The sequence below is a fragment of the Carya illinoinensis genome, chromosome 1 (genome assembly GCF_018687715.1).
Source record: "Carya illinoinensis cultivar Pawnee chromosome 1, C.illinoinensisPawnee_v1, whole genome shotgun sequence".
Lineage (NCBI taxonomy): Eukaryota > Viridiplantae > Streptophyta > Magnoliopsida > Fagales > Juglandaceae > Carya > Carya illinoinensis.
The window spans coordinates 41,330,741-41,353,608 of NC_056752.1; the positions used below are offsets into that span (position 1 = coordinate 41,330,741).

Consider the following 22,868-nt stretch of genomic DNA (forward strand, 5'->3'; position numbering starts at 1 on the left):
CTTTTTATAAACCCTGTAAGCCTGACCAGTGACCACATTTCCATCTCCTCCCCCACCCAAAATCATGCAGCACTAAACCCCATGATTGGTCCCACTCATGAGCCGTATGCGCCCCCCCGACAACCACCATGGTCGGGCCCCATCCGCCTCCACATCATCTAGCATGTGTCCCAACTCCTTGCACATTGGGGTCCATCCTTGTTCTAGGCCCCAAATGCGTTCTTGGGACATGGAGTCCCCACTGGCTCCTCGGCTGTGCGACAATCTGCACTTGTTTTTCATGTATACTACAAAGCGGCCTTTAGCCGCCATATATACATGCTTGCACGCGCGCATTTGCACACATGTAGATCAAAATGCATGTCACCAAATACACAGCTAGGTCATGTATCTATACTTGATATGTTTTTTTCCACCACTATCGAGCGAGCTGCGGCCCTGAGTGCTACTGTACCATGCGCACAAAATTGCCGGCCTAAGCTGCTGACTGAGCCCCACCACTCTTTGTATTTGGATGAGCTGATTGAACCACTGTGATAAGTTAGTTTAGTGTACACAATCCTCGAGAGTTTTGGGGTTCATATATTTTCCTTGCAATAATGTCTCACACTCGATTCTTTTTGTTTTCTTGGGAGGATTTGAGGCCACACTCGATACGTCTTATTCCTATCCTTTGGCTTTTCCTAGCTAATTTGAACAATCTGCATTAAGATTTATGTGGCTGTGCAAGCTGACGTGGAGACGATTATATATGAACTTTGTTTGATATCCTGAAAAGTCAAAATCAGGTAAACCGTAGGCCACAAACGTGTGATATGTAACCATAGGACTGATAGCAACTCAAAGCTTCCTGGGTTTTGTTCCGATGGAGCAAAGTTTTACATACACAATTAATTAAATTATTTATATTTAGTTTAATTTGTTACTTTAAATAAATAAAAGATTTTGAATCATTTTCTATGTAAAATATATATATATATATATATATATATATATATTGGGACTACATAAAACTTGTGCACAAGATTATTATCTGTAAGAAAGATCTTAATGATTAAAGAGACAAATTTAAGAAAACTCGCAAATAAATATGGGAACTCGTTATCTATATATATAAAAAATGCAAGAGTAATCATATGTAAGTGGAATCTTTGATGAATACAGTCACAAACAAGTTTAATGGAACTTCTTTTTTATGTTTTTTTGGGTAAAAGGATATAGCTAGCTAGCCAGGCATGCTCCAAAGAGATCTCGAGAAATGATAAGGGGCTGGCTTTTTAATTTATTTTTTTCATGCAGCTCTGATCAGCATGCATGGTTGGAGTAGTTTGATTTTGTATTCTTTGTATCTTTTTCCTTAACATGAGCTAGCTAGGGAAGATGAATTTGATCATCATGCATGGAGTCTAAAGGGGCTTGAATGGTGACAAGTGTGGAGCTTTTCAATATTAAAATGCATCCTAATCTACTTAGAATGGCTCCCACAAAACAAAACGAAACAAAGACAGAGATGTTAGGGAAGTGGAGATACATATAATAATAATAATAATAATAATATTTCTGCAATTCTGCAGATCAGAGTCCCCACAAAGTCACAAACCAACTTATAATCAGCAGGCCATCCCTCCCTCCTTCCATGGGTGTGGCCTAATAATAATAATAATATTCAGTGATATTCTTTGTCACACCTCGAGACCTGCCCTCCCCTGCCACAGCAAAATCTATCTCCAGCAATATGGAGAGAGAGAGAGAGAGAGAGAGAGAGAGAGAGAGAGAGAGAGAGAGAAGCATCATTCCTCTCGTGCTTTGATATGTGTCTATTTTCTTTTCTTTTTACTCTGTTGATCTGTGTCTATATTTTCTGTTCTGTTTTTCATCTTTTTCTTCTAGAATCGGAATCTCTCTCGATTGCTCCACGCAAAGCATCATTTTCTTGGGTGACTTTGTGACCCTTTCTTTGCCTCAGGGCCTTCAACAGTGCTTCGCTGTCTTACTCCCTTCCATTCCCCTAGCTCTCTTTTTTCGAGTCTGCTACCCAATCATGCCCTATGCCAACCTACAGAATTTTTGTTGAAATAATTCCTATTTTACAAAACTAATTTCCTTGTAATCTCATCATTTTGTTGCTTATATATATTTTAATATGTATAAAACTTTTATCTAAGCAGAACCTGAACATTGAATATCTACTTAAACACAATTAAAACATGTAGCACTAAACTCTCTTTGTTTTTTTGGTGCTTCCAAGACTATAAAGCTTTGGGTTTTTTTTTTTTTTTTTTTTTTTTTTTTTTTTTTTTTTTTCTGCAGTTAGAACTGGTAGCAACAGAATATTTATTTTCTACACGCACAGACAGCTTCAATGGGACGTAGGTCTCCCAAATAATTGGATAACAAGGCTATGGGGAAGCCATGAAATGAAATTGTACTTAAATCTACGAACAGAACTTGATGAAGGAAAATTTAATCTTAGTTATTTGGTAAAATGCTGCTGAAATATTTTTATTTTTATCAAACTCAGCTACAACTCAGCTAATCTCTTCAACTGACTAATGGTGAGAACTTTACCCAAAATTCCCAATTTCTGATACAGTGCTGCTGACATGAACATGCTGTCATTCCCCTTCAAAAAGAAAGGAAAAAGGAATAAGAACCCATGAGAGAGAGGGAGAGAGAGGTATGGGAGAGTTTCAAGAGATTCGTAGCTCTTTTTGAAGCCATTGATAATTGTGAGAGGGTCAGGCATGGAGATGTAAGCATGGAGGCCATAATGTTCCCTCTGCTACAAACTCTCTGTCATCTCCTAAAAGTTGGAGTAATTAATCTAAGAACCCAACTTTCCACATCCCCTGCCTCACTCATCCCATCTCTTACATATATTTTCTCAAAGACAAATCTCTAAGATGTTGGAAAGCCTTAAAAGCTCAGCTTATCTCCACTTTCTTTTTACCCCAATGAGTAAAAGAGCTTAGTGTGATTAGGCTTTTGACCAATGTGGGCCAAAACATAGCATTGCCGACATCTTTACAGTCTTAATTCCTGTTTTCATGAGTGCATAATGCAACCATTTAGATTCTATTTGTTTGCCTCCTATGATTACCTTGCATCTTTTTTGGAATAAAAAAAAAAAACAAAAACAATAAGGATGTGGGATGAACCATATCACATTCACCCTTGCTATTCCTGTTCCTCCTCTGTTTGAGTCCCATGAAAATTTTGTTTCCCTTCTAATTAAGATAACAATTCTTATTTCCCAAGCTCTAAATTTCTTAGGATAATTTCAACGACAGAATTTTTAAAATTTTAATGAGTTTTAAAACGACGCATAATAAATAATATTCCCAGCAGGAATGTGTTGGAAGGTGGTATTGGAAATGGAAGAGGAGTATAGAAAAAGGAGAGGATCTTGCTACATATGTAACTTAATGATTGTAATGTTGATATGTTATGAGTAGATTATGTGGGTAAGCAGCTTCACATTCATTATACATTCATACTGCAGGAGTTTCAAGCTCCAAATAACACTCCTAAGTAACCATTAAATAAATGAACAAAGTGACCCAAATTTTGTTTTTCCTATTTTTTGGCTTGCCAAATTAGCACCTTGTAGGCAGTGTAAGGTGTCAGAGAATTAGGATCCTAGACAACATATAAATGTGTGATTTTTTTTTTTTTTTTGGATTGCTGATAATTAAAACCATGTGTTAAATTTAGGACAAATAGAGTTGAAATTTCGTTTGGTTATACAGTTCAGATGAGATATTTTGTTAAAATTATATTGTTATAATATAATTTTTTAATATTAGTTTTCGTTAGTGTATATATTTGTATCTTAGAATATCTCTAGAATATTAGATCATATCCTTAATTTCGTGTAATTATGCTAGGCTAGAATCTTTCCTATTAGTTGTATTTCTTTATTTACTTTGGCCATATTCAACTATATATAGGCCACCTTTATATAGTTTGACACATAGAGAAATATACAATTCTCCATAACTCTCTCTATTTCAATATGGTATCACAGCCATTCGTCTGAGTTTTTTTTTTTGGTCTGTGCACGGCCTTTTTCTGGTGTTTTCACAGTGGGTTTTCCTTTACATTTGACAGAAGTCCTACCATGAATTTTCGTTGGTTTTTCACTCAGTTTTTCATCAAATCCGATCTTGAGAGGACTCCTGAGAATTTTATCGACATTTCGGTGTCAACCGCGTCTTGCTCCGCTGCCGCACATGCCCCCACGCGTTGTTCACACTTTTTGCTCGTCGATCCACGCGCCCATCCTCTCCATCAGCTTCCCAACCTCATTCAGCCTATTCGGCCCAGCCCATTTCGCATAGCCTAGCCCAAGTAAGCCTTCCAAGCCTTTTGGCTATTGACCGTTGACCAAAAAAAACTCTAGCAGTATGTCTCACCCTTCTCTCAACTTTGACAACATTGTTCGTTCTATTGATAATATTTTAGATGACTTTAATTATAATATGTGAGACCAAAATATGGAAGCTCTTCTTAAAGGCCTAAAATTGTGGCGCGATGTTTCTGGTGATATTCTTGCACCCAAGCAACAAGATGATGAGAGTGTTGATGTGTTTTCCTGCCGGCTTGAAGATTGACATAGTATTCATTATAAGTAGGAGTGTAACCGCTCCGATTTAGTCTGGTTTTGAATAAAATTTAGAACCGAATTGATATGTACCGATTTTAAATTTTTCAAAACCGATTACGTATTGGTTACCCTCCTAAACCGGTACTCCATTTTTACCCGTTTCCGGTCTAGTTCGGTCCCATTTTACCAGTTTTAATATACTATATTATATAATATATATAATATAATATAATATATTATAGTATATAATACTATAGTGATAATATAATGTAGTATATTATAGTATATATTATAATTATATTATAGACTATAATGATATGTTATATTCTATTATAATATATAGTGATATAGTATAAGTATAACTATTAATATGCACTATATAATATTAGTATAACTATTAATACAATAAGTAAAATGATATAAGATTTTAAAATTTAATATTATATTAATTAGTAATTTATCATATAGTACAAAACTATTTTATATATTGTTATTATTATATATAAATATTATATACAATATAAAAAATTAAAATATATATAAATCGGTCCGGTCCGGTTTTAGAAAAAGAAAAATTGACACCGGACAGATTTTAACCGATTTTAAGAAAACTAAAACCGGTACCGGACCAAACCAACCTCAGGACCAGACCGATGCCACCGGTTTGGTCCGGTCTGGTCCGGTTTACCGGTTTATCGATTCTTTTTACACACCTAATTATAAGATATTGTCTTGGTTTATCAATACTTCTGTTCCATCCATTCATAGCCTACTTCCCAAGCTTGGTAATGCTAAAGTTGCTTGGGATTTTCTTGCTAAATGCTACAACTGCACTCATGGTATTTCATTGCAGTTTCCGCTTGAGAAAACTTTATCAGATGCGTCATGAATCACGTCAGTTCATTGCTTATTTCTATTTTCAAGTTATAATCTTTGGAAACAGTTGTCTGCTGTAGATCCCCAACTCAAATGTTCTGATGACATTGAGTTGTTTGCCACCTACCGTGATCATCGTAAGTTTATGCATTTTATGATGGCACTTCATGAGGATTTTGAATCTACTCGGGTCTCTCTTTTACATCGCACACCTCTTCCCACTCTTGAAACTGCAGTTATCGAACTTATTTTCGAAGAGAATCATCATTCCACCATGCAGATGCAAACTCAGGATTCTGTTGTTGCTGTCATCCCCAAGACTACATTTGAGTCTTCTCTAGCCTTGAGCTATTTTCCTTCTCAATCCTCAAAGACTGCCTTCTTCAAAGACTGCCTTCTGCAAATACTGCAAACGGTCGAGTCACTCTGTTGCAAAATGTAACAAATTGTAGAACAAAAATCAGTCTCAAGCCCCATTGTTGCAAGCTGTTGCAGTGGCTCCAACTGCTTCTTTTGCTATTGAGTCCGCTGCTGAGCCTTCTTCAGTATCCACTACTCTCACTGCTGCTGACATTGAGGCATTAATTCATCAAGTTTTATCCCGGTCTTTTAGTGCTTTGTTTGTTACCTCAAGTACATCTCCTTGGTTTTTTTATTCTGCCTGTTGCAATCACATGAATTCTGATTCCATTATTTTTTCACAAAAATCTACTTTGTCACCCAATCCTATCATATATACTGCTAATGGTTCTCATTTATCTGTTAGTTAGATTGGGTCAATTTCCTCCCCTACCTTATCTGTTGACAACACTTATCTTGTTCCCAAATTGTCTTTAAATCTCCTTTCAGTTAGTCAACTCTGTGAATTAGGTCTTAAGCTTACCTTTTCTAATGCTGGTGTTGATGTGTAGGATCCACAAATAGGTCAATTCATTGGGACAAGCCGTAAGATTGGACGTCTGTTCAAGCTCGCTTCTTTGCAGCTTCCATCCCATCTGTCTCGCTCCATTGTTGCTCCTGCCATCTCTTCCCATTTATGGCATTCTCAACTAGGTCATACCTCTATACCTCGTGTTCATCTTTTGGCCTCCCAAGGTCACCTAGGTTCTATAGGGTTTGAGTCTTTTGATTGTGTCTCCTATCAACTTGAAAGACAAACTCATTTACCTTTTAATATAAGTGAGTCTTTTTCGACTGCATCTTTTGATTTGATTCACTCTGATATTTGGGGTCCTGCACCCACTCCTATTAAGGGGGGATCTCGTTATTTTGTTATCATTGTTGATGATTATTCTCGTTAAATATTGCTATACTTGTTACACATCGATCTGAGCTTGTTTGTGTTTACCAAACTTTTCACAAAATGGTCCAAACTCAATTTTCTCGTACTATTAAAGTTTTTTTTGTTGAGATAATGCCATGGAATACAATGACAAAACTCTCCTCGAGTTCTTGAATCAACAAGGCACACTGTCCTATCGTTCTTGTCCCTATAGCTATCAACAAAATGGTCATGCAGAACAAAAAATCATCATATCCTTGATACTGTAAGAGGTCTTTTACTCTCTGTTTCTTTACCTAAAAAGTTTTGGGGTGGAGATGCTCTTACTGCTATGTACACAATCAATCGGGTACCCTCACCTATACTTCATAATAAATCTTCTTATGAGCTTCTCTATGGTATGGTTCCTAACTATTCCTTACTTCGAGTTTTTTGTTGTGCCTGTTTTGTTACTCTTCATCCTCATGAACGGACCAAACTTGAACCCCATTCTCGGTTATGTTGTTTTCTTGGTTATGGCTTAACTCAAAAAGATTATTTTTGTTATGATCTTATCTCCAAATGTCTTTGAGTTTCTCGTCATGTAGAGTTTTGGGAACACAAACCATTTATTAGTCTATCCACATTCTCCCCTTCCTCCTCTAATCACTTACTCATATTCACTGATCCTTCTATTGCTCTATTTTTTGAGTCTTTTGCAGAGATTCCGAGCTCCCAAAACAGTTCTTCCACTGTTGCACCCAATCCAGTTGATGCGTTTGATGGACCACCTGCTACATCGCCCATTCCTCAGTCTTCTCCACTCCCTGTATCTCGTCGTTCTAGTCGGGTAAGTGTTTCTCTTACTCATCTTCGTGATTATCATTATTTCTCTGTCCGTGACACCCTCCACAAATTTCATAGTTATCATGAGGCTTGTACTGACTTTCTCTGACAGCAAGCTATGTCTGATGAATTGAATGCTCTTGTCAAGACACATACTTGGGATCTGGTGGACTTGCCTCGTATTAAACCTGCAATGGGATGTAAGTGGATTTATAAAATCAAGACTTGAGCAGATGGATCAGTTGAACGCTACAAGGCTTGACTTGTTACAAATGGGTTCACCCAGGAGTACGGGATTGACTATGAGGGGACTTTTGATCCTGTTGCTAGACTTACCTCTGTCAAATCTTTGCTTGCAGTTGCTGCTGTCCGACGTTGGAAGTTTTTTCAAATGGATGTTAAAAATACCTTCCTTAATGGTGATCTTACTGAAGAAGTTTACATGTAGCCTCCACCTCGTTATGAGCATTCTCCACATAAAGTTTGTCGTATTTTTCGCACACTTTATGGGCTCAAACAGGCTCATTGAGCTTAGTTTGAGAAATTTCAGTCAGTAGTTTCTCAACAAGGCTTTCTTTCTAGCCCATATGATTCTGCACTCTTTCTTCGCACTACTGGGGTAGGTACTATCATTTTTCTTCTCTATGTAGACGATATGATTATTACTGGTGTTGATATTGCTGGTATTCGAGATCTTCAAACTTTTCTTAGTCAGAATCTTGAGATGAAGGATTTAGGACATCTTAACTACTTCCTCGGCCTTGCAGTTACTTCAAGTCAGGATGATTATTATCTCACTCAAGCCAAATATGCCTTTGATTTACTTCCCAAAGCTGGGTTGATAGATAGCAAGTTAGCCACTAGTCCCTTTGAGTATAATACTAAGCTCCTGGCCACTGACTGTTCCCCACTTGCAGATGCAACACTTTATTGACAGTTAGTTGGCAGTCTCATTTATCTTACTGTCACTAGGCCTAACATTTCATATGCTATTCATTCGGTCAATCAATTTATGAGCACAAATCGATCTACCCATTTTGTTGTGGTTCTTCAAATTTTAAGCTACATCAAGGGTACTCCGTGTCATGGTCTGCACTTCTCCTCTCACTCATATCTGGAGCTATAGGCTTATTCTGATGCAGATTGGGCTGGTGATCCTACTGATCGTCGCTCCACCCATGGCTATTGTCTCTTACTTGGTACTTCTTTAATTTCATGGCGTAGTAAGAAACAATCCGTTGTTGCCTGTTCGAGCACTAAGGCTGAGTATCATGCTCTCGCTAATACGATGTCTGAACTTTTGTGGTTACATTGGCTTCTGACAGATATGAGTATTCCTCAATCACTAAATTCCCCTCTTCATTGTGATAATTGTAGTGCCATCCAGATTGTGCACAATGATGTGTTTCACGAGCGTACCAAACATATTGAAATTGATTGTCACTCCATTTGCCATCATCTTCAGCAAGGTGTCCTTCAATTACATTCATTTTCTTTTGAAGATAATCTTGCTGACATTTTTACAAAATCACATCCATCTGATAGGTAGGCAGGCTTGGTGATCTTGTTTCCAAACTCCAATGAATTCGCTACCAAGAGTTTGAGGGGGGATGTTAGTGTCTATATTTGTATCTTAGAATATCTCTAAAATATTAGATCATATCCTTAATTTCCTGTAATTATGCTAGGTTAGAATCTTTCCTATTAGTTATATTTCCTTATTTACTTTGGTCATATTCAACTATATATAGGTCACCTTTGTATAGTTTGACACATATAGAAATATATAACTCCCCATAACTCTCTCTGTTTCAACAGTTTTGTTTTGGAATTTAAAAAATTTGAATTATTTATTATATTTTAAGTAGAAATTTAAAAAAATTATAATGATTATATAATATGAGATGATATGAGACGAGAGATAGTTTGGTTTTGTATAACCAAACCAATCTTAATGTTTGTAAAAACTAATGGAGGTTAATTGTTTTGGTTAGCATTTGTCCACCTGGAACTGTAATTTGGGCCTGGACAATACGGGCCACTGTTGAGGCCCAATGGGCTAACACCTTGCGACACCCATTATAATTTGTAAATGCTCGAAGGGTTTCATGATTTGTACTGATCTGCACAGACCATTAATGAACTACACACCGAACATTGGTAAAGGAATTTAAAAAATTCTACTTTATCATTTTTTATGCCATACATTAATATGTAATTAATATATATAAATATATATATATATATATTGTCCGAACTAGCTAGCTAGCTCGAGTACGATGAAGACTAGATTAATGTTTAGATCAAAACATTAGCTTTTTTTTTTTTTTTTTTTTTTTTTTTTTTTTTAAATTTTTGGGAAGAACGATTATATATAAAAATAAAATAAAAAAGAAAATCGAATATATAAATAAAGCTAAAGAAGAGGTAGGTAGGTAGCTAGGGAAGGGACAATAATGTTATGTGCAGCAAAAAGTTAATGATCAACCTTCCCATGCATGCATGCATGCATGCAGCACGTCCTTAAAATTGTTTCAGCAAGATCAGCGACTGCATGCACTGAAAATCATCACGCATCTCGCCGCATAAGTACGTACAACTGAAAAATTTCAAGCAAAAAATCAATAATAATAAAAGAAGTAATATTTATAGTTATATAATACGCAAGTATCTCATATTTTTTTAAAAAATAAATAAATATGATATTTATATTAAAAAATTAATTTTTTAATAATAGATTTTATTTAAAAAAAATTGTGCGATACTTACACAATCTATTACTCTAATAATAAATAAATAAAAAAGATGGATATTAATTTTTTTCAGAGTTTTGCTACGTACAAGTAAATTTATATACCAATTTACGTATCAATACTGATAATTTCATATTTAAAATTTAAATTGACACTGATTTCAATAAAATCTATTTTCTGACCAATCATATTATACGAGTGTATGTATTGATGCACATAATCGTTTACAACTAGATTTTTCATTTCATAATATCTTTCTTATGGAAGTGAAATATATATATATATATATATAAATAATAATTAGTAGTAGTTGATCAATTATATAATTATTATTTTTAAAAACAGAAAAGAGAAATCTCTGGTTTCAAAGAAGTTTCTAAACTGGTCATACATTTTGATAGACAACACACCCCGAGCTTTTTTCTCCACCATTTTTTATTGATTCCCTCCCACAATTATCGCTCTCTCTATATCTCTCTATCTTACCCTAACCATCAATCAAAACTATCTGCATGGATCCCAACCTCTGATCCCTCAGACCTCAAACCTGATCTTCTCTTAAGCAAAGTAACCTTTCCAATGGCTTCTTTAATTCTAACCTTACAAAATCCCAAGAAAATAATCTTTGGAAAGACAGGATGGCCTTTTGGATCAGATCCTCTTATCTCCCTCTATTCCTTGGCCTCCTGTCCATCCTCCTCCTCCTCCTCCAGTACCCCATCACCTCCACCGCCAGTACTGCCACAGCTGTCCGCCTCGGCGTCGTTCGCCGGCCCACTGGCTCCCTCCCCATCTTCCATGAAGCCCCCGCCTTTCGAAACGGGCGTGAATGTGGGTCTGGACACAACAACCTTATCCATGTAGCCATGACCCTTGACGCAAACTACCTCCGGGGCACCATGGCTGCGATTCTGTCAATGTTACAACACTCCGCATGCCCTGAGAACCTCTCCTTCCACTTCCTTTCTGCACACTTTGCCGATACCGACCTCTTTTCAAGCATAAAATCCACCTTCCCTTACCTCAACTTCAAGATTTACCGCTTCGACTCGAGCCGTGTTCATGGGAAGATTTCTAGGTCCATCCGACAAGCTCTTGATCAGCCTCTTAACTATGCAAGAATCTACCTTGCAGACATCATCCCGGTCGATGTTGGGCGGGTTATTTATCTTGATTCCGACCTTGTTGTCGTGGACGATATCTCAAAGCTATGGGCTGTGGACATGGAAAACAAGGTTGTGGCTGCACCCCAATACTGCCGTGCAAATTTCGCACAGTATTTCACCGAGATGTTTTGGTTGGATCCTGATTTGTCGAAAACATTCCAAGGAAGAAATCCATGCTATTTTAACACAGGAGTGATGGTGATGGACGTGGATAAATGGAGAGAAGGAAGGTATACAGAGAAGGTTGAAGAGTGGATGGCGGTGCAGAAGAAGAAGAGGATATACCATTTGGGGTCTTTGCCACCATTCTTGCTTGTTTTAGCTGGGAACATCAAGCCAGTCGACCACAGATGGAACCAGCATGGTTTGGGTGGTGATAATTTCGAAGGGAAATGTAGGGGGCTTCATCCTGGCCCCATTAGCCTTCTCCATTGGAGTGGGAAAGGGAAGCCATGGTTGAGGTTAGATTCTAGGAAGCCATGCGCCATAGATTATCTCTGGGCTCCATACGACCTCTACCGTTCTTCGAGACAATGGTTAGAAGGATGAAGAGATCATCAAGGTTGGCGTACGCAGAAATTGGGTTCTTTATGCCAGCTTTCGGTCTCCTTTGCCATGGCTCATGAAAATGAAGCTAACTAGAGCTAGGCGAGCCATTGATGGCATAGTGAAAGGAGAGCGCATCCAGCTTGTTAATACCATTCATTTTTTCCCCTCTTTTTTCGAGGATAGGTTTGGGTACAGTACTGGCGTTGTTTCGGGATTAATTGTAACATGCATGCATGGTGTAATTCTTTCAACCATGGAAAAGAATACACATTACACAACATGATTTTGACTCATTTGCTCTGTTTCGGGATCGCAAAAATTGTTACAAATAAATGGTAGGAGCTAGCCTATAAAAGAAGAATTTTTCCTTTGGGGAATAAGCTTCTTAATTTAGGACATACATAACCGTGCAGTGTTCATGCAATATATAAATTTTAGGGGTGAGAAATCGTATTAATGGGTAAGACTTGTATATCATATGATACGCAATTGGGACGTGGTTGTGACTCGTGAGAACTAGTTCAATTGAGAATTAAGAGAGAGACTCAATATATTTGAGGATGAATGTAAAATTGTGAAGGAGTTTGAGTTAGAGTGAGGCGAGAGTAGGGTTTTTTAATTTTTAGGTACAAGGATAAAAATATAAATTTAACTTCCTTAACAGGTTAATCCGTTAAGTAATTATGTTTTAATGGGTCAATTTGTTTTAACCAAAACCTATTAAGGCTAAATCTAAATCTACTTTTATTGTTTCGTATTTGTATTAAGTTAACAAGTCATACCATATATTACTACTTCTAATATATATATGAAATTCATGAGCTTTATATATACGTCTATGGGTGATCGATGATTAAGGTACGATTTAGATAGTGAGTTGAGATGGGATAAAAGTTGAAAATTAAATAAAATATTGTTAAAATATTATTTTTTTAATATTATTATTATTTTAAGATTTGAAAAAGTTGAATTATTTATTATATTTTATGTAGAAACTTAAAAAAGTTGTAATGATATAATTAGATGAAACACTTCTTATATCTAAACAAGACTTAAAATCGCAGTAAACTTATTTAATCATATCCGTTAAATTAAGCGTTTTATTCCTCTTCTTCGCTTGAATATTATTTGTGAAGTGTTTTCTCGTCACTAAGATGGATAAAATAAATGAGAGAAGATAAAAGTCAACGAAAATTTTGAAAATCAAAATACTATATAATAATTTCATTATGTCCCCAATCAAAATACATAGATAAAAGGTTGATGCATGCTAATTTAGTTACCTATAATAGTTTCCATTTAAGAAACTCAACTGTTCCATGCTCTGGTCCATCCGTGCCTTGCAAATTACTAGTTTATTTAGAAAATGTTACTCTGGCGGACATTAGACTTATGAGTACCGTTTGACTTGGCATGACCACTAGGTCTTATTAAAAGAAAACAAACAGAACGTTCCACTCTTTTTTTTTTCTTTTTTCTTTTTTCAATTGAGGCATAATTCTCGTTCGATCTATTTTTTTAAATATATGTATATATTAATGAAAATGCCTATAATAAAAAAACACTTCCATTAATTAAAAAAAAATAGAAATGAAATTATGATTTTAAAAATAAGAGAGACTGATCAAGATTTCTAGCAACATTATTGTTTGTAATGAATTGAATGGTACATAAATTTGGGAGCTTATTAAGAGATTTGATAATCGTTTATGGTCGGTAAATCATTCTAGAGATGCTTGTCATCATAATAACAAATTAATACCGGTGATAATAAGGAAAAAAAAATACAAAATTTACATTCTCTCTTCTTTCTTTCTTTCTTTTTTTTTTTTTTTTTTTTTTTTTTTAAATATGAAATAGCAAGTCAAGCAGTCCATCTGAGTGGTAAACTCAGATGGCCGAGCAGCAGGATCCTTAATTAAAACTCTTGCCCACTAGGTTTTCTTTGACACTGATAAAAAATAAAGTACGAAAAAATCAAAACAAAGACGAGAGAGTGAATAAAATGGAGCACATTTCAACTTGTCAAGAAAGATTGCCTTGTGTTTTCTCCCTAATATGCTTGATCTATAAGAACACAATCCCATGCCAATTGAAAGCAAGATGAGATCTCAGATCACAACACATCACGCCATAAACGTGACTTGCCAATCATTTTTAACCCTTCGTTCTCAACTCAATCTGTGAAAAAGTGATTTGAGGCTCATTATGCTCAGAATGCAGCCATCTCAAAGTTGTATCTTGCCCAGTTTGCATAAGACTTTAAAATGCAAGATTACGGTTAAGTCGATTGGACAGTAGAAAGCATCCTTGCAAGTTGCAACCAAAACCAGAGCCATCATACATCTCTGAGTTTCCAGTAGTACCTATGCTTTCTCTGCAGCAGTAGATGGGCACTTTCCCAATGTGTTCCACAAAATATAATCCCCAGAAGTAACCTATTTACAAAAACAATAAATAAATGAGACCTAAAAAAAAAGGATCTACAGTACAAATGAATTTTGAGCAATGCTACACAACCTCCCAACCTCCGCACACCATTTATTTTTTAAATTTTTAATATTTTTTTTAAAAAAATTTGAGTTTATTGTTTTTAAATTAATTCAATTCTTTTATTTATTATTCATATATTAAATATTTGATAAAAGAAAAAAATAATAAAAATTAAAAAAAATATGGTGTGTGGAGGTTGTGTAAATAGTAGGAGGTTGTGTAGATTTTTTCATGAATTTTACAGTGCCTTAGCAATTTGCGTAAGCAACAAGAAACACATGGGAGAAATTAACTCCAATGCCTCGAATACTCTTTTATGATAACAAGGCCATAAATGGAAATTGAACGACAAAACCAAAAGATGAAGGGGGCGAAAGAGCCAAATTAAGCTGCTCTCCACAGTCCACAGCAATACAAGTTAGAACAGCATCCATAGCAAATCATAATGAACCAATAAAGTTGCCTATGGATGAATATTTATGCAAACAGCCATTAATGTTACCAAAGTTGACAAGCGGCTTCTGCATGCAAAACAAAAGACTTTGGGTCTATTTTGTTTAGGTCTCATGTTTAAGAACTTGATAATTTCTTGTATCGCTAAACTAGCATATGCATAGCTGACGCTCTTGTATATGTCCCGTATACTCGGGCTTTTGTTTATTGATCAAAAAAGGACTTGATAAGAACTTTCCCAACTATAGCAGCTGGTCAGTCATTTGAATTAGGTGAAAAATTTATGGATCAATCATACATGAACCAGTAATGGGTCCAAGTAAGTCGAGGGTTAGATTTCTCCAGGAAAATAGATGATCCAGTGTTCTAAATATATTCTTTGTATTTATAAAATAAATTTCCAAAATTGGATACTTCTCTCTTTATCTTCAGACTTTGAGATCCACGGTTTGCTAACTTGAGCCAAACCTCACTTAGAATTACAGTAAATAAGATCCACTTCTGGCCATGAATACCAAGTTAATTCAGTTCCACCAACACCCATAGCTGTGAGATCTTCTAACAGAGCTACATCCCTAGTTTCTTTGTACAAATGTAATAGGAAAAGAAAGCATCTTGGTATTAGAAATTTGATGGCTCTAACCACATGAAAAACTCTGGCAAATTTTCTTAAAAAAGGAAAAAGAAAACCCATCTAGAGTCAAAAGAAGGGAGTCTAAAGAAGGGCCTACCTGAGTCGAAAAGTCAATGGGTGCTTTAACAGCTGGATAGATGCTTACCTGCATAAAGCACAAGCAATTTCAAGAAAGCCAGCAGAACCAATTCTATGATGCATTAGATATGCGTAAATTGAAAAGAATGAGAGAGAAAAACTAATCAAAATAAATACAAGAATGGAGGAGACAAAAAGGATAAAAAAGGGATGGTTTAGAACTCCAGGCTTCAAAAGAGGTGGAGTGGGGTGAGTATAAAGGTATGTAGATATCATATATTTGGATGAACCAATGAGAATTTGATAACTAGCCATCAAAATGCAGAAGTTCATAATTAGCAATTATTTTTTTATTTTTTTAAAAAAGGGTAAAATTAAAGAAAACATGGTGCTGACCAAAAGAAAGAACATGTGACCAGGAGATGAGAGAAAAGGGGCCACAAACTTACTGCTTTAGGATCAATTGACATTCCAGATAGTGATGCCCCAACAATCTTGAAAGATACCTGAAATCATGAGACAACAAATGCATGCTCTTTGTGAAGCCAAGTCTTCAGTGTGTCGGAGTACATATTAAACTCTCAGATTTTATGCATACTTTTAATTTCAGATGCAAATGACTAACTTTAACAAGAAAGACATACCACAAATTTACAATAGGGTAACAAATAACGAAAAGAAGAAATCACAGAATCAATTACATTTTTTTTATCTTACTAAAACACCTAATAAACAAAGATTATATCACTGATCATGATTATCAGCACTACAAGATTAACTTTAACCAGGGAAAATATTCCACTGGAGAGCATAAGTTTGTTGGGTTCATGCAGCTGGAGAGTTGAAAATTATGATAACAATAGCAATATCTTGTCCAAGTGGAACGGATGCCTTCTGTGTTTTGCTGAAATGACAATAATGGAATTGTTTTGGTACATAAGCCACTTCACATTGTAATATTTATGAACAGATGACAAAACAGCAAAAAGTCCATAATTTGACGGGGAAAAGAGTAGATTGACAAGATATCCAACTAAAAACAGGAACTAAAAAGGGGAAGCACCTACTTTAGCATATTCGTATGCCTGCCAGCAAAATGGCTCCTCTAGATCAGCTGGAGGAAGATCGTTGCTCATTTTATCCATTAAGAATTCCTCTATATTCACCACATTATTACAATTCTCTGTCTCAACATCACTATCTTCATCAGCTATGATTCCAAAACCTGACCTAGAGGAAGGCAATCTTTGGGTTTGCCATGGTGCAAACTTAACTGTTCCAGGGAAAGTTGCCTCAATACTTCTCCCAGAAAGGCCACGTCCACTAGTAACAATTTTCCACTCAACAGAGTGCTCTGTAGTTGAAACTGTTCCAATTGAAGGGATCCCGTCAAAGGATACAACCCTTCTCCTAGGAAAGGGCATACTCACAGTACAGAACTCCATTGTCAGAGGAGCCTTATAACCTTCCATTAGGTGCAACTTGAATAAAAATGCACCTTTATCCTCAGAGACCATTGACAATTGATAAAATCCCTTAATGGGAGGCCCAAGGCTACATGTAGCCTGATAACGCATTAAAACAAAATTACCTAATGGTGGTGAAAACATCACGGCCTGCTTATCGGCACGATGTTCTGGTACTTGAGCACAAGGATGAAATGATAGGCCCTCAACATGAGCTGTGTTCAATCCTGTTAAGGGAAATGATACATCGGGCAATCCTTCCAATTCTGCTCGGCAGTTTATTTGACCAGAAACTGATATATTATCTGGAATTTCATCTCGATCATACATAGCAGCATGAATCGTCTCATGAACTGTGAATAGCATTCTCTGCTTTCCTTTGTAAAGATATGGCTTCCATGCTGGTTGCTTGAGATCAGGGGGAGGCAGATCTGATGAAGAAAAGCCATTTACCTTGATTGTGAATATGTTGGAATGGCTAAGATCCAAAGGTGTACCTATACAAAAGATATACAAGGACATGTGAAATTAACCGGAATTAGGTAATGCAGTTTGATATGCCAAAAAGTACAATAAATCTGAGATGAGAAATACCATAATAAAGAGTACCAACCAAAAGGCATTGAACTACTTATGAAAGTTCGAAGCGCATCTTTATCCAAAGGCCTAGAACCAATCTTTGGAGCATCTGCAGCAACAGCTCCTGCTACAGCAGTGTTTGAGGGGACAGAAGATGCAACTGGTGCAGCTACAGGTTTTGCCCTTGAAGAGATGCCTGATATCCCTATACTGCCAGTTAGTGAATCTAACAAACCTCCAACAGATGGAGAAGCGCTTACAACCACCTCAGGTTCTGCTACATCAGCAGAAATTATGTCACCAATAGCATGTGCAACCATGAATGCCCTGTAATATCGATAACAAGAAACTGCTTATATACTCCATTTATTGTGGAAAAGTTCAAGTGATCAACATGTAAGGCTAGCTGCCTTTTCCTCCATTAAGAAGGATGCCCATCTTAGGTGAAAGGTAGTAACAACATATCAAGAAAATGAAGTTCAACAATTCAAGGAAAGAAAATCCTGCATTAGAAAATTTCAAAAATATACAAACATACAAGACTACAATTCAGGCCCATATTAATGCCAAGGAATCAAGTGAACCTGTAATATATAGGCAACTTGAATGAAAATTAAAAAAGTATAGATCACCATGGGGAAGAACAAATAAACGGGACAGGCAACGAAAAGTGAATAGTTATCCCAAATGTATGAAGGTATAACAGACAACTGCAAATAGAAAGGACGGGTTATAATTTATATCCCCAAGAGGCCTTTTGAGTGACCAAACCATCACAATTCAATAAAAAAAAACTCCAAAACTAGCAGAACTAAATTTGCTAAAAGAAATAATTCATAAATACTGATCACAAGTAGGTAGCTCATACCTATGCTTGTGGGTACAATTTACAATCAAGGGAGTGTCTTGGTCCTGCTTACCACAAGATTTCTTTACACCAAAACCTTGAGCATTCTAGATCAGCAATAGCTCTAAAGGGTGGGAAAAGCATCATCTTTAAACAGAAAATAATACTTCAAAAGTAAAACCCAAATTTTTTTATGAAATGGCTATTTTGAAGGGATTGGCTAAATTAGAATTTGAAACCATACTTCAAAAGAAAGAGAGAAATTACAAGAAAATTCAACTGAAACCATGAATGCAAAAACCAAAATGCAAAGAGGAAGGTAGTGCTAGGTAGGGCCATCTTTTTTAAGAACTGCCGGTGCAGATGTAGCCATCCACACAAAGAAATATCCTACCATTTTAGATATATCAACCAATTCCATAATAAGCTAAAAAAAAAATCAAGGGCTTTCCCAATCATCTTGAATTCAATGAATGGTATTAATCCAATCACCTTTGGCCCTTGTAACATGTAAGCAGGGCATGGATGCCTAATTTATACCAATAGACGATGCTTCAATCACCATTTTAAAAGATATTAAAGTAACAGTTTGGAGGATTAGCCTTCATATTTTCAAGTTTCCAACAATACCTAATTGAGCTAGGTAGGCTAGAAATCATTCAAGCATTTCACAATATATTGTGGATTAGTTTCAAAGAAAATGATCCAGCACACCGTCGGTAGTCATAGAAAAAGCCCAAAATGATGTAGAAAATGACTTCCAACATCAAAAGTCAGGTTAGAAAACAACATAATAGATTTAGCAAAAAAATAAATGAGAAGTAATACAACTAGAAGCTAAACAACCTCTCTCACACACTCATTTCACCATGCATTCCAATGCTACTTCACAAGTTAAACTCACAAGCAACGCTAAACGGTAAGACTTTCAAAGTAAATTTAGGGTAGTTTGAAGCTAAGGAAAACTAGAAAAATGTCTGATGAATTCCATTAGATGAAAAGGGAGTGGGGAGGGGGAACATAAACGGCAAAAATTGCAAGGGATTTTTTTTTACTAAAGTCTAGTTCCTGAACAACATTGCAAGTAACTTACCATACCCTGTGATGGATGGAAGATCGAGCAAGAGGGACGATAAACTGTCGTCTGCTCCAATGGCATTTCCACAATCAGATCTTTTGCATAACCTTGTATATGCCTTCAAATACCTGGGCTCGACTAAAGGCAACACAATAATGAAATAATTACCCTTTATGTGCAATATTAAAGGCCATAGCAGATTATTCTCTCCTTCCTCTTCTTTGTTTATGTATAGGCCTACAATGTGACGTGTAATTGGATCATCTACCCAGGAATCAGATCCTTTAGAAGACTGACTGACCCGTATGCCAAACCCACGTGCAGATCCCTCCCTACATAGAAACAAGAAAAATTAGTAGCAATGATATGGGAGAAGGAAAAAACTACAGATAAAGTCATGTCAGAAAAATAAAAAACACAAACATAGAAGCGAAAGACAATAAACAATGACGATGACTTGAATGTTCTCCATACATAACTTTGTGAAATCAATCCACTGTCTGAGCTCAATATTCTTCTCACGAAGCTAAGGCCACATTCCTTCAATCATTATTGTCAACCCCTCCCTAACACACACACACACAACCCCCCCCCCCCCCCCCCCCCCCCCCCCAAAACAACAACAACAACAACAACAAAAAAGAACAAAGAAAACTAACCTTTGCTTCCTCTCCACAAACGCAGAAGCCAATTCCGAGTCAGCGGGAAGTAAGGAATATACAGCATAACTAAAGCTTTCCTCGCTAGCGTTCTCATTCTCGCTCTTACAAGCCGCCTGCCACCTCTTCTCTACCACTGGAAACCTCCTAATATGACAGAGAAAAGTCAAGCCAGCATTGAATTTCTTAGAGCCCCATTTTTCTGCAAAAGAAATGTAAAACTAGATTTTGCACGCAGCTACTTTTATATTAAATCATGACTAACATTTTTATAGCAAGCAATCCCCAAGTCCCGTTACCATTTTGGAAGTACGAGAGCAAAATTCGACGAAACAGTAAACAAAATTAGAGCAGAAAAATAAAAACTACAAGATCTAAAAAATATAAACTCTGATTTCTAAAAGAAGAAATCAACGAATTACAAAGCGGAGCTTTCACATTGGGATATCTGGAAGAAAAGAGCAAAAAGAAGGAACCTAACGTCTTAGAAATGCAAAACCGACGAGGCAAGAAGAAGAGACTCCTGGATTTTTTGAGGTCGACAGAAGGCTTGAGGGTTAGCTGTTTCTAAACATATAGACATAGGGTTGTATATTAAGGGTATACCTGGAGAAAACGACGGAATCAAGGCTGTTAAGGATCCAGATGGCTCTTATGCTGCAGCCACCGCTCATGGCTCTATCTCTGGAACCGATCGACCAGCATGAGATTTGGAGCAATGGAGAAGATGAAGGCTCCTGGTACCCAATCTTGAATCCCATGCACTGAACTGCACCGTTTCGCTATCGATTGCCTAAACGACAACGCCCTCACCGTCGCGAAGCTTCCCAAAAATGGGCCAAGTTACCAATTTATCCGTGGGCTTAATTTTAATTGTTTTTTTAAATGAGTTACCGGTTGCATAAAATAATTTCAAATTGGTTTATATAATATATGTCGTAAATTTATATGATATAATTAATTTTAAAGATAAATTTTAAAATTTAAATAATTTTATTTTAAATTAAAAGTTTAAATCTTATAAATTAAATTATATTATGTAAATTGGGAAGGATCACTTACAAAATGTTTTGTTAATATAAATATTAGAGTATTAACAGCATCTTCTATGGGTTGACCATCTTCTGTCTTAATCTCTTGCAGATTTTCATCATACTTATAGGCACTCAATATTCTTATTCTTTGTTCTTGTATAAGATAATGATCCCACCAGCCTTTTAATTGGCCGGTGAATCCTGTAACTAGAACATGTGCTACTTGATGATCTGATCTTCTACTGGCTTTATAAACATTAGCTACCATAATCATTTCTTAAAAATGATTTAATATTTCATATTCAGATAATCCATTTATATTCCATTCATATAATGCATCTGATGCAAAAGTAGATCTCACTATATGTTCTCTTTCCTCGAATTGTATATCCGGAGGGATAGGCCTTGGATACCAATTTCGAGTAGTAAAAGTATGAGTTGCTGATTCCCTAAGATAAAATTGCCCACTATGATTTCCTTTAATTTTGTTTATCTGTAATTCTTTAAATTGATTTTCAATATTATTAATTTCAGAATCAGATAGATCAGGTGAATCTGTCTTACTTAATACATTAATATGAGATTGTCTTGAAGTGGATGCATTATTATCAATATTTAATTTTTCTAATTTGCTAGAGATCTATTCTAGTAAATCTTCTTTAGTCTTAGAAAAACTAGATTTTAAGTGAGCAGGTATTTCATGGGGAATAAACAAAGGAATTTCTTTAGCTTCTTTAACAGGAGTTTTAATAGGAGATATTAAGTTTTCAATTCTTTCTAATTGTTTACTCATGGTTTTTAAATATAAATTAGTATAATTATTTTGTTGGATTATATTATCAGTATTTTTAGTTTCTGGAGAAGTTAATCTCTTTATTGGTGATACTAATATTTGTGTATTTCTTTGATTATATTTAATAGCCTCAAAAGGAGGGTATTCTTCATAAATAATTTGATTATTTTCTACTTTAACCCATTGATTAGTAGTCCTATTTATAGTCGACAATTGATTTGATTTATATATTTCAAACCATATGAAGAAAGGTATATTAATTTTTATGCTTTCTAAATATTCATAGTATTTTATTTGGATATAATCTCTTTCTAATTTTGAGAAAGTAGAGAAAAATAAAAGTCTTTTCTGCTTATTTTCTTCTTTCATATAATCTTATTTAAGATATTCTTTATTGATTTTGAATTCTTCTTTACTCAGGGTAAATATTTGGGCATCGTCTCCAACTACCTGTGAATAGGTTGGAGAAGAAGGTTCAGGTTCTTTATTCTGATGAGGATTAGAAGAGGATGCTGAATCAGAGTGATTGACTGAATATACAGGTGTATCAATAATATTTCCAGGAATAACTCCCCGGACTTGTGTATCTAGATTTTGTATTTTATTTCTAGAGACTGAAGTCATTGTAGATCTATTATCAAAATTTTGAGATCTATTCCTACTAATTGTAGATCGTGGTGTATGGTAGTTGGAGGAT

At 35.8% G+C, this 22,868-nt stretch overlaps 2 protein-coding genes across 3 annotated transcripts; one reads left to right on the forward strand and one right to left on the reverse strand.

Annotated features, from left to right (window-relative positions):
- Window positions 1-10,918: 10,918 nt before the first annotated feature.
- Window positions 10,919-12,350, forward strand: LOC122302860 (probable galacturonosyltransferase-like 4). Its single transcript, XM_043114309.1, has one exon. The coding sequence runs from the start codon at window positions 10,981-10,983 to the stop codon at window positions 12,055-12,057; it is 1,077 nt and encodes a 358-aa protein (XP_042970243.1). The 5' UTR covers window positions 10,919-10,980; the 3' UTR covers window positions 12,058-12,350.
- Window positions 12,351-14,054: 1,704 nt separating this feature from the next.
- Window positions 14,055-21,154, reverse strand: LOC122274404 (AP-5 complex subunit mu). 2 transcript variants are annotated; one of them, XM_043083451.1, is made up of 8 exons: window positions 20,951-21,154; window positions 20,345-20,488; window positions 19,706-20,017; window positions 17,795-18,087; window positions 16,783-17,678; window positions 16,165-16,221; window positions 15,735-15,782; window positions 14,055-14,495 (listed from the first exon to the last, which is right to left on the reverse strand). In XM_043083451.1, exons 1-8 carry the CDS (start codon window positions 21,103-21,105, stop codon window positions 14,424-14,426), a joined length of 1,977 nt encoding a protein of 658 aa, XP_042939385.1. In that variant the 5' UTR covers window positions 21,106-21,154; the 3' UTR covers window positions 14,055-14,423. The 2 variants fall into 2 exon arrangements, with proteins under 2 accessions (XP_042939385.1, XP_042939381.1); XM_043083447.1 differs by having other exon boundaries at window positions 20,345-20,491; window positions 20,951-21,153.
- Window positions 21,155-22,868: the final 1,714 nt, after the last annotated feature.